Below are 17803 nucleotides of genomic sequence, written 5' to 3'. Positions count from 1 at the left end.
AAATTTTTCATAGAAAGAAGTCCCCAACTGCATAACTCTTGGCCTAAACATTAAAAACTGTTTCCGATCCAAGATGGCTGCTGCTAAGACATGCTGAGAAGTACGCACCTTACTGCTCGGATCTTCTCTTTGCTTCTTCCTTTTGTGGAGGCCTTTGCGATCCGATTTCTTCACCATGCCGAAGAGGAGAAGCAAGAGCGCTTCTGGGGCCTCGCAGTGTTCTGTTGTGCCGACTCTCGGCAATATTGAAGATCTTTTGTAGCAGATGCAAGGAGTTACTAGTTAAGACGTCTGAAGCTAGCCCGCTGAGGGCACCGGGGTTGAGCGAGACCGACTCTGCACCTCCTGGGCCAGATACTACCTTGAGCCCAGACATACGAGCACCACCCCCGCAGCCTCAAATCACCAGCTCTCCAGGGGGCGAGGTAACCCCGGAGCTGGGAGCGGACCTTACTCCTGAGGCAGGTTACAGCATTGTGGAGAGCGTGGAGGCAGAACTCCCTGTACAGGGGAATTCTGCAGAAGATTTGGAGGCTTTGTCAACAAGCGATGGTGGAATAAACCAGACAGAGCAAAGCCAAGGAACTTTCCTTCAGGGTGAGCATTTTTACACCCAACAAAAATTTCCTATATGGGAGAAGCCCACTCAGGTGACTCTGGAGTCTCTATGGGACTTAGTGGCTAATTTTGCTAAAACTATTAGCCCCAATTTCCATTATATAGAGAACAAGTTGATTCAACACACTAAGGAGCTTAAAGATATAAAAGAAGATCAGACTGCTTCAAAAATTTTAGTTCAAAAGCTTGACCAAGATGTTATAGCAGTGAAACAATTGCAAGAGGCCCTAGTCAAGGATAATGTTAATCTTAGAAAGAAGTTGGAAGTGCTTGAGAATGCTTCAAGAAATAATAATTTGAGATTTATTAACTTTCCAAGATTGACAATGGTAACTCCTAGGGAAATGCTTAGGAGATACCTGGTAGAAATTTTACAAGTTTCTGAAGAAACGCTACCTCCATTTTCTCAAGTTTACTACCTTCCAAATAAAAATGGGCCTCATTTACAGAAAAAATGTGATCAAGCAATGCTAAATGTATCGGAAATTTTGGAGACGTTTGATAAGGACATGGTAACACCGTCCACATTGATATTAACTGTAGCTCTTTCGATTGATAAAGGATGGTTATTGAGGCTTTCCTTTAAAAATAAACAGAAAGAGTTCCTAGGATTAAAAATTGAAATGTACCCTGATCTTTCAAGAAAGACTCAAAAACGCCGTCGAGAATTTCTTCTTTTGAGACCAGGGGCAACTTTTTACCTGAGATATCCTTGTAAGTTTATTATATACCCACCGTTCAGTAAAATATGTTTTTTTTTTAACCTTATCAGTTAACTGCTTTCTTGGCTATGTCCCGAATAGATGGCGGAATAACAAATGCTCTAGAAGTTTAATAAGTATCTCCTACCTCAGCACTATGTTTAGCATATTTCTTAATTGATTCTAATTTACCTCTTTTTCTCGCTTATAAGAAATCTTGGATCTTAAGTTGAGGACTTGAGCTGTGTTAGATGAAATTATTAATGTCCTTTTAATTTTATTTCCTTTCAAGGATTATTAAGGTATAAAGGCTTATACCTTGAGAGAACTGTTCTGTCTAACCAACTTTCTGTACAAGTGTTTACTTGATATGTAAATGTGGAAACTTATAAATAAATTAAAAAAAACCTGTTTCCATCTCCTCCGAGTTTCATATGAGACATCTGGGAAGACTAATATTTTCTTTTCAATATATAATCTCTTTTTAGATCTAAAATAATATTTAAGCAACACTATTAGCCCTTTTCAAAAGAGTAACTATCATTGTCCCACTAACTTCTTCAGACTTACCAGTTCCAAAGAATTCTCAGTAACATTAACCAGTTGATCTCAACAGCTGCCACTGTGAGCCCAGCAAAATGCCTAAGGCCACCTGCAGCTGGAACCCTCCCTTCCTTCCTCCACCTACCTGCACCTCTCCCCTAGCTGATAACCTGCACACTGGGTCCTCCAAATGCTACAGCAGCAGAGACAGTGCTAAAGGCTACTTCTCTGGCTGGCGGGGTCTTTCTTTCCTCTGTCATGTCCCGCCTCTGATGCAACTTCCTGTGGGCAGGATGTGGCAGAGGAAAGGCTCCGCCGACCAGAGTGGCAGCCTATAGTGGCAAATCTGCTGCTGTAGCATTTGGAGAGATGCTGAACCCAGGGAAGGAGGAAGGCCATTTTGTTCTTCCCGCCCAGGGCCCACAATTACACCCACATTTATAGCTAGATAGAAAATTGGTGTGCGGCATCTGCAAAGGCACCAAAAAATAGCTTTTGCCTAAATCTTTCAATGAGAATTAGATACTCAAGGAAAGTTAAAAAAATCATCAGTTGAAACTTCTAATGGACTCTTCCAGTGTTTCCATTTTAAATCTAATAGTCAAATCTAACACACATAAAGTTTGAGACTGTTGTAATTGAGAGCGAGTTTGCTGTTAGCACAGCATCTTTTTCTAATAAAGTATTCAAGTTAATTAACTGGTGTTCATGCTGAATTTCTTTTTGTTCCAAGGTCTTAATCCATGGAGCCAAAGCATTTATAACTGATAGAACTGGTTTTTCCAAATCTAAGACAGACATCCAAATACATCCCAAAGACATTTATGCAGGTTTCCTCAACAGCATTTCTGGTAGCTCCTGTGGGATAATGCCCAAAGCTTTCCCTCGTACCTCTGTTTCTGTATCAGCTCTGGGAGGCATCTGAATTAGGATCTCTCCAACTTGGGGCCGCATGCCACCAACTGCTCCAAGAAGTTCTTCTGAAGCATCCTTTGCTTGTGCAAGATATTATACCAAGCTTCCCCTGTGCTCCTTAAAAACTTATGTTCCCTCCAACCAATGAGCCAAGGGATTGTTAAGAGCAGAAGACACCACTCTGAAATGCAAGGGGTGAGGGGAGGAGGCAGGGGTTGATGATCCAAGCTCAAGGTGACCTTTGGTTCCAAAGAGCACTCCTCCCCTCTCTCCATGGGCAGTTCAAGCAAACACTGCTCTGGATTAACATACTGCTTCCCTAGACATCTGTGGTCTGTGGTAGGCTGAACCACAGACCACGAAGGCTACCCTTTTGCTTCCCCATTATAAAGAGATAAGAAAAGATGTGCAGACTCAATCAACTCACAGCCGTCATCTTGGCTCAAGGAAGAGCTCTTCAGCTTGGAAAAGACACAGCTAAATGGTGAATATTGTGCTGAGTTTGAGCTTGCTAGGGGCACAAGACAGGGTTGTGCATTGTCGCACCTGCTTTTTGCTCTGGTGATGGAACCCTTTGCTCAAAGGGTCCGTGATAGTCAGGACATCGTGGGTATCCCCTGTGGGGGTATTGAACAGAAGATACTTCTTTTTGCAGATGATGTCCTTCTTACGATACGGCGGCCGGGGGATTCCTTGCAAGGCATCATTTCGGTTTTGGCTCAATATGGGAGATATTTAATTTGACTGTTTCCCCTCAGGACCAATTAGCCCTGCAAGAGCAGTATCCCTTTCGTTGGGCGGTTCATACTTTAAAGTATTTAGGAATCCAACTTACAGCGGACCTGAACTCTCTGTATGCAGCTAATTTTCCCCTTCTCTTGCAAAAGATACACGCAGATTTAGACCGTTAGGAGCGTCTGCATATTTCCTGGCTGGGAAGGGTGAATGTGATAAAAATGATGGTCCTTCCTCGGTTTTTTTATTTATTTGCGGTTTTACCAGTTTTCCTTCCTAAATCTTTCTTTGTCTCGCTGCATAGGAGAATTTTTTCTTATATTTGGAGGAAGCGACCCCCCCCCCCCCCCGGGTTAGCAGATCTATGCTCTTTCAACTCGGGAACAGGGCTGGATGGTGGTGCCGAATTTTCACTACTATTACATGGCTGCTCAATTGCGCTATCTGTTGGCCTGGCAACAGGACTCCCATAAGTACTGGGTACAAATGGAGGCCTGGTTTTTGGGGGATGTTTCCCTGAGACATGTGCCGTGGCTGGCACTGGGAACGCTTCGCTCTATGATCCCACGGGTTAACCCCTTGATAGGAGTGATATTATGCATTTGGGTTTTCTTTTGGAAGAAATTATTTCCGGGAAGGAACTATTTTGGCCAGACACCAGTGGTAGTGTCTGAGGGTTTTGTCCCGGGTCATACTGACAATGTAAAGTATGGGAGGCGGGGAGCTTGGGTGCATTGGGACAGTTCTTAGTTGATGGTAACTTAATCTCTGCATCCCACCTGCAGCAGGAATATGGCCTTATGGCGTCGAAGGTTTTTCAATATAATCAGCTGGTGGATTTTCTTTACAGAAAAGCCTTACCGGATCTGCTTCAAGATACCACGGCCTGGGATAGAGCTTGGGAGGCCTCTAGTGGGAGGGGATGTATTTCCAGACTTTATCAATTGTTGGTGCACCATGACCCCCCCACCAGAGCACTATTTTCAGTATTGGGAGAATTTGTTGCAGCACACATTTACCAAGGGACAATGGAAATCCATGTTGCGTGCTTTACTGCGGGTCTCCATTGCTACAAACATGGTGGAAAATGGTTATAAAGTCTTCTATCGGTGGTATACCCCGGAGCGACTCTACAAGATTAATTCCAACCTGCTGGCGTAACTGTGGAGCTCAAGAGACATTTGCTCATATTTGGTGGATGTGCCCTAAGGTGGGTCCTTACTGGGATATGGTATTTTCCATTTTGTCTGATATTTGTGGGGTTTTAATTGTTAAGAGAGGTGGGATGTGCGTTGTTAAATTTGACTCCGACTGGAGTGCCTGCTAGGTTCTCTCCTATCATTGCCTCCTTGATGACTGTGGCATGTCCGGTTTTAGCCATGGCATGGCGTAAGGAGCATATTCCTTCCAAGGATCAAGTGGTTCAAAAAACAGATTATGTCTACCGTATGACCAAGTTAACCGCTATGAAGGTTTCAGAATCGGTGGAAACCATATGTTGTTTGGTGTGAAAGAAGGGGAATCTCTGTCTAGCTGTGTTATGCTTTTGTGATATTTCCAGAACTACCGGGGGGGGGGGGGGGGGTGAAGTTGTGGAGGGTTATAGTACACTTGTTGATGTGTTTTTGGGCATTGTATCAAAGAGTCATGATGCAACTGTTTTTGTGTTTTTTTTTTGCTGTACTTGTTATTCTCTGTTCCTTTTTTCACTAATATAAAAATAAAACATTAAAAAAAGGAAGAGAGACAGCTAAGGGAGGGGAGTAGTAAATGGAGTAGGAACAATTGGTCAAATAGGAGTAGAACCATTGAAGGGCCACCCCTGGCCAAAACTTAAGGAATCCAGAATACACTTTCACAAGAGCAATATGCTATGTCAGGTGGAAAATAGACAGTTCAGCTTAGGCTTAATTATAGTGTGCAGTTAAAAAACTGGAGGAAAAACCCTCAAACTGGGACCCTCCCACCTCCACAAAGGTGGTTGACAGGTGGTTAGGCAAAAACCCTCAGACTGGGACCCTCCCACCTCCACAAAGGTGGTTGACAGGTGGTTAGGCGTTAACCTCACTGGCAAAAAACCTCCGTTGCACTCCAGAATAAAAAATCTTAAGCAGAGCTGTTAGTGCTGAACGATAGAAGAAATAACTTTTAACTTATCTTCTGTTGATCGGTACACCAACGGTGGCCAGCGTTTCACAAGTCTGCTGCCTCAGGGTGTAACGTGTCCGATCAAACCTCAATCGGGTTTGTTTTCCTCCCCTAATTCTTCTTAATGTAAACCACTTAGATTTTAACTTTGTTTTATATTAGCAGAATATCAAATAAACTGAACAAGCTGCAGATGCATTATTCTGACCTGTCCGTCTCTGAAATAAACACGATGAAGCACTTCCACAGCACCTGCAGTCACCTTCTCCATCTTGTTGGTCCCCAGAACAAAGGACTCTACTTCCTGTCCAACCTGAAGTGGGGGCTCCTCTTCCAGAGCCATGAGGTCCAAGACTGGGTGATCTATGGGAGCAAGAGAGAGGGATGACCGTCTGAAGGTGCCACTGTAATTCTACTCCACGCTCCTAAACTAAAAAGACCCAATAAACTGGCAGATCATGTTCTTATTACATAATCTCAGCTTATCACACAAATATCACACCTTCAAATTATACATTTCTAGGAGGTACGTTTTTAAAGCTGTTAAGTCAGATTTGTATTTAACTCAGAACTTGTAGATTTTAAGAATTCTTGCTGCTTTTTTAAGAATTCTGCTCCCAGCTGACAAAAGGATCAACTGCCCCTACCAGTGATCCCTCCAAGGTTACAGCATGCACCTCCACACACTGTTCTTAATGTGGCCATGCATCGTTCCTGAATCTGCTGCAGGAGAAGCGTAGGAGTCTATGCCACTGGAAATACCGCTCAGTGAAATCAAATGAAGCCACAACCGCATTCTTAAGTAGCAACATTCCTGAGCTGAGATTGTGATGTCACAATGCCTCATTCCACCAATGCCTAAGAGCCAATCTCAGCAGTGATGTCACAATGGTTTAATTATTCCTATACAGGCAGTTCCTGGGATAAGAACAAGTTATGTTTATAAAGCTGTTCTTAAGTCAGAACTTATAGATTTTAAGATTCTTGCTGCTTACCTCTGCTCCCAGCTGACAACTGGCCCCTACCACTGTTCCCTTTAAGGTAGAGCATGCACAACCACACACTGCTCTTAATGTGGCCATGCATCGTTCCTGAATCTGCTGCAGAAGTTTAGGAGGCTAGGCCACTGGAAATACTGCAAAGTGAAATCAAATGAAGCCGCAATTGCGTTCTTAAGTACAAGTCGTACTTAAGTCAGGCATCTGTAACTCGGGGACTGTCTGTTTATTAATTTATTAAGTTGTTAATTTTTTTATTTATTGATTGAGATTTGGCTTACATCTTTTTGTTATACTTCAAGACGAGTTATATTCAGATATAATAGGCATTTCCTTGTCCCAGAAGGACTCATAATCTAAGGGATCCTTTCACTAAACTGCGTTAGGGCTGCAGGACAGAGACGGCGAATTACAGACCGGTAAGTCTCACATCCATAGTATGCAAACTCATGGAAACACTGATCAAACAGAAACTTGATACAATCCTGGATGAAGAAGATCTACATGATCCCCATCAACATGGATTTACCAAGGGCAGGTCCTGCCAATCAAATCTGATTAGCTTCTTTGACTGGGTAACAAGACAACTGGATGCCGGGGAGTCCCTGGACGTAGTGTATTTGGACTTCAGCAAAGCTTTTGACAGCGTCCCACACCGCAGGTTATTGAGCAAGTTGAAATCGCTGGGATTAGGGGAAACACTAGCTGCATGGGTTAAGGATTGGCTGAGCGGTAGACTTCAGAGGGTGATGGTAAATGGTACCCCATCCAAAACATCGGATGTGACCAGTGGAGTACCGCAGGGCTCGGTCTTGGGTCCAATCCTATTCAACATATTCATAAGTGATATGACCCAAGAGCTCAGAGGAAAAATATCATTGTTCGCCGACGCCACCAAACTGTGCAACATAGTAGGTAAAAGCACTATGCCTGACAGTATGACGCAGGACCTACTACTATTAGAACAATGGTCATCGACTTGGCAGCTCAACTTCAATGCTAAAAAATGCAAAGTGATGCACCTGGGTAAAAGAAATCTGTGCAGGACTTACACGTTAAATGATGAGACCTTAGTTAGGACCACGGAAGAATGGGATTTAGGTGTAATCATTAGTGATGACATGAAAACTACCAATCAAGTGGAAAAGGCTTCCTCCAAGGCAAGGCAAATGATGGGTTGTATCCGTAGAGGTTTTATCAGCAGGATGCCAGAGGTCATAATGCCACTGTACAGGTCCATGGTGAGACCTCATTTGGAATATTGTGTTCAATTCTGGAGACCAGATTACCGGAAAGATGTGCTGAGAATTGAGTCAGTTCAGCGGATGGCCACCAGGATGGTCTCGGGGCTCAAGGATCTCCCGTATGAAGTAAGGCTGAATAAATTGCAGCTGTACTCACTTGAAGAACGAAGAGAGAGAGGGGACATGATTGAGACATTTAAATATATCACGGGTCGTATCGAGGTGGAAGAGGATATCTTCCGTCTTATGGGACCTTCGTCCACCAGAGGGCATCCGCTGAAAATCAGGGGAGGGAAATTTCATGGTGACTCCAGAAAGTATTTCTTCACTGAGAGGGTGGTCGATCATTGGAATGAACTCCCACGGCAGGTGATTGAGGCCAACAGCGTGGCAGATTTCAAAAATAAATGGGATATTCATGTGGGATCTCTAATGAGGTAAGGGCAGGGGGTGGTGAGCAAATTCAAGGAGAAGGGTCACTAGAGTAGGCAGACTTGGTGGGCTTTGGCCCTTTTCTGCCGTCATTTTTCTATGTTTCTAGATGTTAACGCAGCAAAAAATCAAAGTATTGCAAGACGTGCTCAGGCATCTCGTGGCATTTCCGGTAGTCACTCCATGCATCCACCAGCCTGACAGTCTCATATTACAGTCATTTGTTCTAGAATTTGCTTGCTATGTATTATTTATAACTTTGAAATATCTGAAAAGTCTCTGCCATGTGCCACTTTCTCATCTATCTCATAACAGAGCCACAGCGTATCATAAATTGTTTCTGGAGTGTCAATGAGTAGTGCCTGGGGTAAAGGGCTAAACACATCCTCTGATTACATTTTCAGAACTAAAAATCCGATTTTAGAATCCTGCAGGGAATGTTTTGTTTGTTTGTTTTTTAATTGGAATTTTTCAAATTTTTACAAGCATACAATCTTGTCACAGAAAATAGAATTACAATAAAGAACAAGTTATAATAAAGAAAATAATCCTCAAATACAATTATTGTCTCTCTAATTAAACCTCCATAAAAAGGAAACAAACCTAGAAAGGAAGCCAAAATGTGAGAAAAATACACAGGAATAAAGGAAATATAATTAAAAAGAAAAGCTAGATTTCCAACTGACGGGTATGAGTGCTAATTCTCAATTAGTTTCCACTTCATCAACCTTTGAGGGTGTAGAGATTGCTATTGGAACTGGAGGTTTCCTTGATTCAAGAAAACTTTTCAAGTGATCAGGGTTAAAGAATACATAAGTTTTCTCCTCCAATTTAATAATGCACTTACAAGGAAATTGCAAAAAAAAAAAAAAAAAGTCCATTTAAGGTCTACTACCTGAGATTTTAAGGCTAAAAAAGCCTTTCTTCTCTGTTGAGTAGACCTACAGAGGTCAGGAAATATTTTAACCCCCCTTCAAACAGGGGGGGTTATTTTGAGATGCATGTGGGTATGTCTTTCATACAAGGGCCGAGCGAGGGAAGCGATATAATCTCACCGGAGCTGTCGAACACTCTGTAGACCTTCTTGCTTCCTGGTAGAGTCATTTTCTCTGGATCTTCACTCACTTTCATTCTGGGACAACGTTTCACTTGCACCAGCTATAGAGGCAAATAAAAGAATCAGTTCCTCCTGCAGCACCGAGCTCACCTTTCCTAGAATCTCACCTTCCCTTCTCGGGATGTCGCAGCTCTGGCAACCCTAACCCAGAGAGAGAAGGAACCAGCTCCTTGGGTATGCCATCCAAAATCTAGTGAGGAACTTGTAGATCCTAAAATGAAGTCCTCATAAGAACAGCCCATCTGCACCATCAGGCTGAAGGCTCCCTCCCTGGTTAGATTTCAGAGCATCCTTGTCTACATACAGAAGGCTACCACATTAAAAGCTCCATATTTTCAAGAGCTGTCTTAGAGAACAGGAGAATACTGTCATGTGACATCTGCTCCTCCTGAATGCTTAAGCCTGATCTCTCCTCACATACATTACTGTATTTGGAAGGCTGTCTTCCAGCATTCCAGACCGTGCTGGTGACTGTACCTTATATACGCAACCCAGCGAGGGCTGCGTCAGACATGTGACTAGGTTGGTGCCCACGCCGATGACATTAATCTCATTCTCCTGTAGCAAGATAGAAGAAAGGAAAGCCCCTGAATACAAAACAGACTGAAAGGCCAAGCATTCCTCCCCCCCCCAGCCATATACATCAGAGAGCTGTTAAATCTAAGCCCCCATACCTCCCCTGAAGGAACAGAGGACAGAGAAGCATATAGACCAGGATTCAAATCCAGCTTCCCTCGCTGTGGCATTTTATGGCTTTTGGTTAACACACTTCACCCTCTATTCGCTCACATACAACTTAGGGTTAAATTCACTAACCTCACGGTTCCAATCCGTTAGCAATCCGATCTGTGAGGTTGCCGGCCGCCCGATTCATGATGCATCCTCATGCAAATGGGGGCGATTGGAGTCATGCCCCCAACCAACCGCACGGATTGCTGAAGAGCAGTCCAGACGCATGCGCAGACCATCTTCTTTGCCTGTAGATGGTCTGCGCATGCTTACAAAGCTTGAAACTTTTTTTTTTTTTTTTTTAACTTTTTTACTTCGCGAGCCTATGGTTTAAACTGCTTTAAACCCGTGGGATAAAACCACGGGCTCGCACTGCGGGGAAGGGCAGGAGAGTTGGTGCAGAGAACATGACGGCGAGTTGGGGCAGAGAGCAGGGCAGTGAGTCGGGGCAGAGAGCAGAGCGGCAAGAGGAGAGTCGGGGCAGAGAGCAGGGCAGTCGGAAAGGACGTGAGCAACTGGTCCTCAGCAGTCGCTTATTTTTTGATCGGCCAGCCCAGTCGGTGTTCCTGAAATTTTTTAGTAAATCGCTGCCTTGCTACATTTGCATGCCATTCCCCCTCATTTGCATGTATGGATTGGATCGGGCACGGATCGGATCGGGAGTAAGGTTAGTGAATCGGGTCGGGGTCGCAAAGTGATTGCAAAGTGGTCGGGACACGATCGGTGTCCTTAGTGAATCTAGCCCTTAGAGTGTAAACCCTCCAAAGCAGGGAAATAAATGCATTGTTCCCAAACTTACAAATCACGTTGACCTTAGCTTTGCAAGAATGCATAATTACATCCTCTTTGGTAGCGACTACCTTCCAGCCACGAATGTTCTTTTTGGGGTGTGGCTTTTTGTCTGTTTTACTGCCCGCCCGAGTGTTTCTCGGGTGCTATTTCTGGACTGGGGGTGCCTCAGAAACAGCAGCTTCTCTTCTTTTCCCTTCCTGGGTGTCACTATAGTACAGTGGTCTCAAACTCAAAGCCTTTGCAGGGCCACATTTTGGATTTGTAGGTACTTGGAGGGCCTCAGAAAATATAGTTAATGTCTTATTAAAGAAATGACAATTGTGCCTGAGGTAAAACTCTTTATAGTTTATAAATCTTTCCTTTTGGCTAAGTCTTAATAATACTATTGTCATTTATAGATAAAGAGACATATGATCAAGAAACTGTTTTATTTTACTTTTGTGATTATGATTAACATATCGAGGGCCTCAAAATAATACCTGGCAGGCCGCAAGTTTGAGACCACTGCTCTAGATAGTACGCTGAAACCTACCACCCAATGGGCAGTGGTGGCCAAAAAAAGCAAACAAGACCTGAAATGTGAATACTTATGGCCCGAATCATGGGGCTAGCTCTGGTCAGTCCCATCCTGGACAGATAAAAGAGCAGAAACCATGGTGTAAGACTTGTGTGCAGAGTACAGGATGGCACAGACAATAAAAAAAACAGCTGTTTTTACCTACACTATCTTGGAAATAAATGCACCCAGTCAATGGCACAACTACAATGGGTTAAGTGTCCAAGGGCAGCGATCGTACCACCTACATGGTTGCAAAAAAACCTACATAGAATGTTCCACTTTTATTCTGTCCTTTGAAAAACTTACGTGCCTGTAGTTTTCATGATATAAAAGCACACCATGTTGTTTTGTTCCCCCTCCCTTGACAACACTTCTAAGCAACAAAGACAAAATCACTCATGTTATAGAACAAAAGTAACTTTGCCAACACAGAGTCTGGGCAATAATCTGAGCCCCTATTCCTATGAGTAACAAACTGTTATCCCCAAAGATCACTGGCATAGTGAGAGTGGGAGGTGCCCAGAGCAGTGGTACCTCTTTGGCTTGCCTGGCACAAGCAGCATCTCCAACTTATTGCCCGCACTGGCGTCAGCTCCCTCTTTGATGTCACTTCCTGGTCACAGGACCTGGAAGTAACATCGGGAGTGCAGAAGGTTGGAGAAACTGCTCGCACAGGCAAAGAGCTAGTGTTGGGGGGAGGGAGGCGAGTGAACGCGTGTGTGGAGGGGAAGGAGTGGGTGGGCGGAGAGGTGCAGGCATTCCCCCTTACTATGCCTTATCTTTCTTCCCTACCCCACCTTTAATGCTTAGCAGACAAACTTTTGGCACCGGGGGTGAAAATCCCCCCCACTGCCTATCCACATACCCAGAACCACCCAACTAAACCAACACTATTTGCTCCTTACTTGTGCCGTCAGCTCCAGCAGGCTCTGCTCACTGATGTTGTTGCTGACGGCGATGGATAAGTTCTCAAACCAGGGAATGCCAAAGCTGTTTAGAAAGAGAAGATGCAAGTGAAGGACAAAGAGGTGGAGGCACAGAAGAGGCCAGCGCAGCCACAATTACATCAGCGTTTGCAATGGTCCTCTGCCTGGGCCCAGAAGCGGGACGCACTGCTCAAGTACGCGCTCCACAGAACACTGGCTTTTTAGGGTCCCGTCTAAGGCCTCTAGACGAGCCAACATCTTGTGGACATTTACTCATACTGATGAATAAGACATTTAATGGAGCCAAGGATGGGATCAGAGCTCTGCTAACAGCAAAGGATTCCTGCCACACATCACCAAATCAGGATTCAAACATAACAGTTACCACCAGAGGCAGAAAAGAGCCAAATAACCAAAATTTTCAGATCTGCCCCCCCCCCCCCCCCAAGCTCACCAGCTGCTGATGCTGTTTGTCCTGTGGTCCACCTCATTCTGCTGCTTAAAGTTCCATACAAGGGACCTCCATAAAGCACATACACAAACCCCCTTCAAATTTAAGATACTCAGAATACACGTACATGCACCCTCATCTCCACCACGGTACCTTCAACAAGAACACGTGTGTTCTTTCCCTAGTCCCCAGGGTACCTCAAGAAGGTACACACATGGGCTCCCACGGACATGATGTGAAAATCCTTTCAGTACATCTGGCCTTGAGTTCCAACCTTGGCTCATGTTATACAGACTGAGAGTCCACACATGAACCTGTCATAAATGTCATCAGTGTGACTGATCCAGCTTTGTTATGAAGTCATACAAGGAACTTCTTCCAAGCACCAAAGAAAGAGTCCATAAGTCATTACTGAGATGGCTTAGGATCTAGCTAGGTCCTTTGGACCTGGGTTGGCCATTGTTGGACCTTGATGGACCTTTGGTCTGTCCCAGTATGGCAATTATTATGTTCTTAATCCACTGTTTATTCCTAGGATAAGCAGCATGAAATCTGTTTTACCACTTGGAATCTAGCTAGGAATTTGTGACCTGGATTGGCCACTGTTGAAAACAGAATTCTGGGTTTGATGGACCTTTGGTCTGTCCCAGTATGTTAATTCTTATGTGAGCCAAGTATAGGGGAATCAAGCCATTGTGACATCACTGCTGAAGTTGCTCTTAGGCATTGGTGGAATGAGGCATTATGACATCACAATCTCAGCTCTGGAATGTTGCTACTCTTTGGGTTTCTGCCAGGTACTTCGGACCTGGGTTGGTCACTGTTGGAAACAGGGTACTGGGCTTGATGGACCTTCGGTCTGTCCCAGTATGGCAACTCTTATGTTCTAAGGGGACTCATGGGGCCTAGACAAGTCATGAATACCAAAAGCTGACAAAATGGCAGAGAACCTCCTCAGCTGCTCCCTTCCTGATCCATAGTTTAATTGTGTAATATTGTCATACTATGTGAGTTACATGTAGAAATTAAAGCGTAGAGCATGCAGTTCACAAATATCAGTTGCAGTCATCTTATGCTTATCTGCTACGTTTATTTCTATTGAACCACCAACTGAGTACAACCTGAACAATTTACTTCTTGGTGCAACATCTTAGATCCCAGTTCATCCCAGGCTTTACCCTTCATTCCCCCAAAAGCTAAGGATCCTCTGTACTTATCCGAGGCTCTACCCCTCACTCCGCCCATAGCTAAGGATCCTCTGTGCTTATCCGAGGCTCTACCCCTCACTCCGTCCATAGCTAAGGATCCTCTATGCTTATCCAAGGCTCTACCCCTCACTCCGCCCATAGCTAAGAGATCCTCTGTGCTTATCCAAGGCTCTACCCCTCACTCCGCCCATAGCTAAGGATCCTCTGTGCTTATCCGAGGCTCTACCCCTCACTCCGTCCATAGCTAAGGATCCTCTATGCTTATCCAAGGCTCTACCCCTCACTCCGCCCATAGCTAAGAGATCCTCTGTGCTTATCCAAGGCTCTACCCCTCACTCCGTCCATAGCTAAGGATCCTCTGTGCTTATCCCAAGACTCGCTGATGACCTTTCGGAAAACACTGAAGGCCCATTTCTTCAATTGAACAGCGCTAATGGACTACCTGCTCCTAGCTCCCCTTCCTTTCTCCTCTCTCCTCCTTCTCTCCTATTCCCTGCTCCCCTTCCTCAAAAGCCTTGCTCCCCTATCGCTCCCCCATCTCTGCCCTCCTCCCTTCCCCCCTCCTATCACTCTCTCTACGTCCCCTCACCTGCCTCTTCTTCGAATGCCTATAATTTTTTTTGTCCTGTAGCTTTACTGTGAATGTCAATTGTAACCCGTTATGAGCTCCCGGGAGAATGGGATAGAAATCTAAATAAATAAATAAAATTTACCCTTTACTCCCCTCACAGCTAAAGATTCTAGGGTTTCTCTGGTTTAAACCCACGCTGTTCCTTGTGACCCTGGGCAAGTCATTTAATCCCCCCATTGCCCCAGGTACATTAGATAGATTGTGAGCTTGCCAGGACAGATATGGAAAATGCTTGAGTACCTGAATAAATTAATGTAAACTGTTCTGAGCTCCCCTGGGAGAATGGTATAGAAAATTGAATAAATAAATAAATAATCATTTCCATCCCCTATTGAGACGGCCTCTCATTATGAAGAGTTACTCAGGTCTGTTATATTACAGAGAGACAGGACTGGAAAATGAGCTCAGAGGGTCTTCTCATTCGATCTCTGCAACCACTCCACCCCAGACTAGCCTTTACTCATCACCAGTGGCAGAGATGTTGCCCTTTGCATACAAAACCAGAGGGGTTTACTTACTGAGCTGCGCAGCTTCTGAATATGCACCGGATCTCTACAGACTGTTTAGCGAGATTCCCACTATCCAGACGTATGCCCAAGGCCCGGAAGCCCAGCTCCTGCAACGCTAGAGCCACTGCACAAAAATTTGGGATGCCGCTTCTGTGAAACAGAAACCAAGCAATTATAAAACTAAACTAAAACTAAGTTTTATACACCAGGTCATCAACCAATTTGGAGCTCAACTTGGTTACCATTAAGAAAAGAGCAATACAAAAGAACAGACCAAAAGAAATCTAATTTGGAAAAAGCTGAATAATTCATTTCCAAAATGTTTGGCGAACAAGACTGTCTTCAGAGCCTTCCTGAAAGGTAAGAAGGGGCCTGAGCTTCTTAGCGAGAGTGGCAAGTTATTCCAAAGCTCGGTTAGTTTGTAGGAGAAAGAATGAATGAAAGAACACAGAACTGAAGCAGAAAGAAAAAGATAGGAGGAGAACTAAACTAAACTAAAGCTTAACTTTGTATACCGCGTCATCATTCTGAGAAGGTTCGACTCGGTTTACAGCAATTAATTTTCAAAATGTTTGACAAATAGAGTAGTTTTTAAAGATTTACGGAAAAATTGAAACAAACTGGAGCTCCTTAAAAAAAAGGGAGATCATTTCAGAGTTGAGAGAATTTAAAAACCTTTAATCTCTTTTTTAGAAGGAAGGGAGAGGATGAGGAGACCAGAACAAGACTTAAAAAGGAACAGAGACAGCAGTATAGAATGAGAAAGAGAGAGCCGGGACGTGAATTATAAGGACAGTAATTCTGTGTTTTGGGGGTTGGAGGGGGTGACGGTGCAGTCCGATTAGCCCCCCTGTTTTCATTGGAATGTGCAGAATTGACAAGTTTCCAGGTAATAGCTGTAACTGCTGTTGTAATGCTATGTCACTGCACCAAAAATCCCACTGAGCCTATTGGAAAGAATAGGGAAACAGAGACCCCCCTCCTCCCCCATACCTCATCACGCTGTATGTATCCACCAGCACCAGAAAGTTATGGGGGAAGGCGATGCTGTAGGAAATGAAGGCTGCTAGCTCCCCGCAGTTCACCTGATTTATGGGTACCTGGAACAGCGAGCAGACCCGTGCCAGCCAGGCTTTGGCCAGGGAGATTATATCCACAGTGGGGTCCTTCCCGTTCGCAGGTCTGAGAGTCTTCAGAAAGGGAGAGAGGTAGAATTCAGCAAGGGTGGGGAGAGAAGAGATGTTACCGATAGCTTCTAGAGAGGTAATGCCATGTTTCCCCAAAAATAAGACAGTGGCTTGCATTAATTTGGGGCCCCCAAAAAAGGACTAGGTCTTATTTTCGGGGTATGTACATGATCATCTCTCCCTTCCTCTCCTTCACCCCAATTCTTCCTCTTTCCTTTCTCTCCCCCACAAATGCAGCATCTTTCCTCCCCTCCCTCCCTCCCCCCTGTGCAGCAAAACCCTTGCCCAGCTTCTATCCTTTCTTCCTTCCCTTCCTCCCTCCCATTCCTTGTGCAGCAGAACCCTTGAGCACCCCCCTGCCCCCGCCATGTAGCCGAACCCCCGCTGACCCTCCCATCAGTAACGTGGCAGAGGGAATTCCCCAGCGGACAAGGCCGAAGCAGGGAAGTATGGGGGGAGGTATGTAGGGCTCGCTCATGGTCGACGGGATTCGGATGGGAGGAAAGGATGGAGGGTCAGCAGGGATTCAGCTGCTTGGCGGGAGCGGAAGCAGGAGAGGGGGGCAGAGGGAAGTGCTGCTGCCGGTGAATCCCGGGACTAGGGCTTATTTTCGGGGAAACATGGTGATACTAGGAAGAGAAGGGGGACACATGTTCACCAACCTAGCTACCAAAAGCACCACTTCTAATCCCCTTTCACAACATCATTTATAAATAAAAGGAAATGGAAGAGATGAAAATAGCTGACTCACCCGTGGCGAGACCTCTTCCAGAGAGGAAAAGGACGTGACATAGGAATGTGCCACTGTGCCCGCCACCGGAATGCCACAGAGCTTCCCAGCCAGGGCATTGCTAGTATAATCAAAGCCTGAGGAGACAGAGGATAAATGGAGAGGAATAAATGTTCAAACGAATGGAGAGCGAGGTTTCCCACTCTTCCCCTTGAGCCAGGACCTGCACATGCCTATTGAACATGAGCCAGCTCAAAATTACGCACCCTTTCATTCCTCTCTCTCCCCCACAAGAACAGCAAGCAGCAGAGGCCACCATGTCTCTCCCATCCCCACAAAAGTGAGGCCTCATACCTTCCACATCAATGAATACACCTCTTTCAAAAGGCCAGTTCCTCACAGCAGGCGAAGACAAAGAAGGGAGGTACATCTCAATCCCCTTATGCCAGTTTGTCCTTGCACATCACCTGTAGCCACCTGTGAGTCAGTAGGAAAACTGACCATCCCTATCCCATAAGAGTTATCAAAAAATAGGGCCCTTCTGCTCCCCCTCACTTCTTGTGCCTGTACCTGACCACCAAAACCAGAAGAAAACGAGAAGCCCCCCAGCAGTACTAATCAGCAAGAATC

The 17803-nt window shown here is 44.9% G+C and overlaps 1 protein-coding gene across 2 annotated transcripts in view; it reads right to left on the bottom strand.

The window, feature by feature from the left end:
- Positions 1-17803, bottom strand: part of NAPRT (nicotinate phosphoribosyltransferase) — a 45832-nt gene that overhangs the window by 2116 nt on the left and 25913 nt on the right. For both annotated transcript variants that reach the window (XM_033934411.1, XM_033934412.1), the window contains 7 exons: positions 17195-17310; positions 16250-16446; positions 15266-15406; positions 12437-12521; positions 9929-10009; positions 9390-9492; positions 5869-6023 (listed from right to left, as the gene is read on the bottom strand). In XM_033934411.1, the coding sequence (XP_033790302.1) occupies positions 5869-6023; positions 9390-9492; positions 9929-10009; positions 12437-12521; positions 15266-15406; positions 16250-16446; positions 17195-17310 (878 nt within the window). The remainder of the gene's footprint in view (positions 1-5868; positions 6024-9389; positions 9493-9928; positions 10010-12436; positions 12522-15265; positions 15407-16249; positions 16447-17194; positions 17311-17803) is intronic.

Source organism: Geotrypetes seraphini, chromosome 2 (genome assembly GCF_902459505.1).
Source record: "Geotrypetes seraphini chromosome 2, aGeoSer1.1, whole genome shotgun sequence".
NCBI lineage: Eukaryota > Metazoa > Chordata > Amphibia > Gymnophiona > Dermophiidae > Geotrypetes > Geotrypetes seraphini.
Note: the sequence above shows the minus strand (reverse complement) of the source record. Positions and strands in the feature narration are given on the sequence as shown.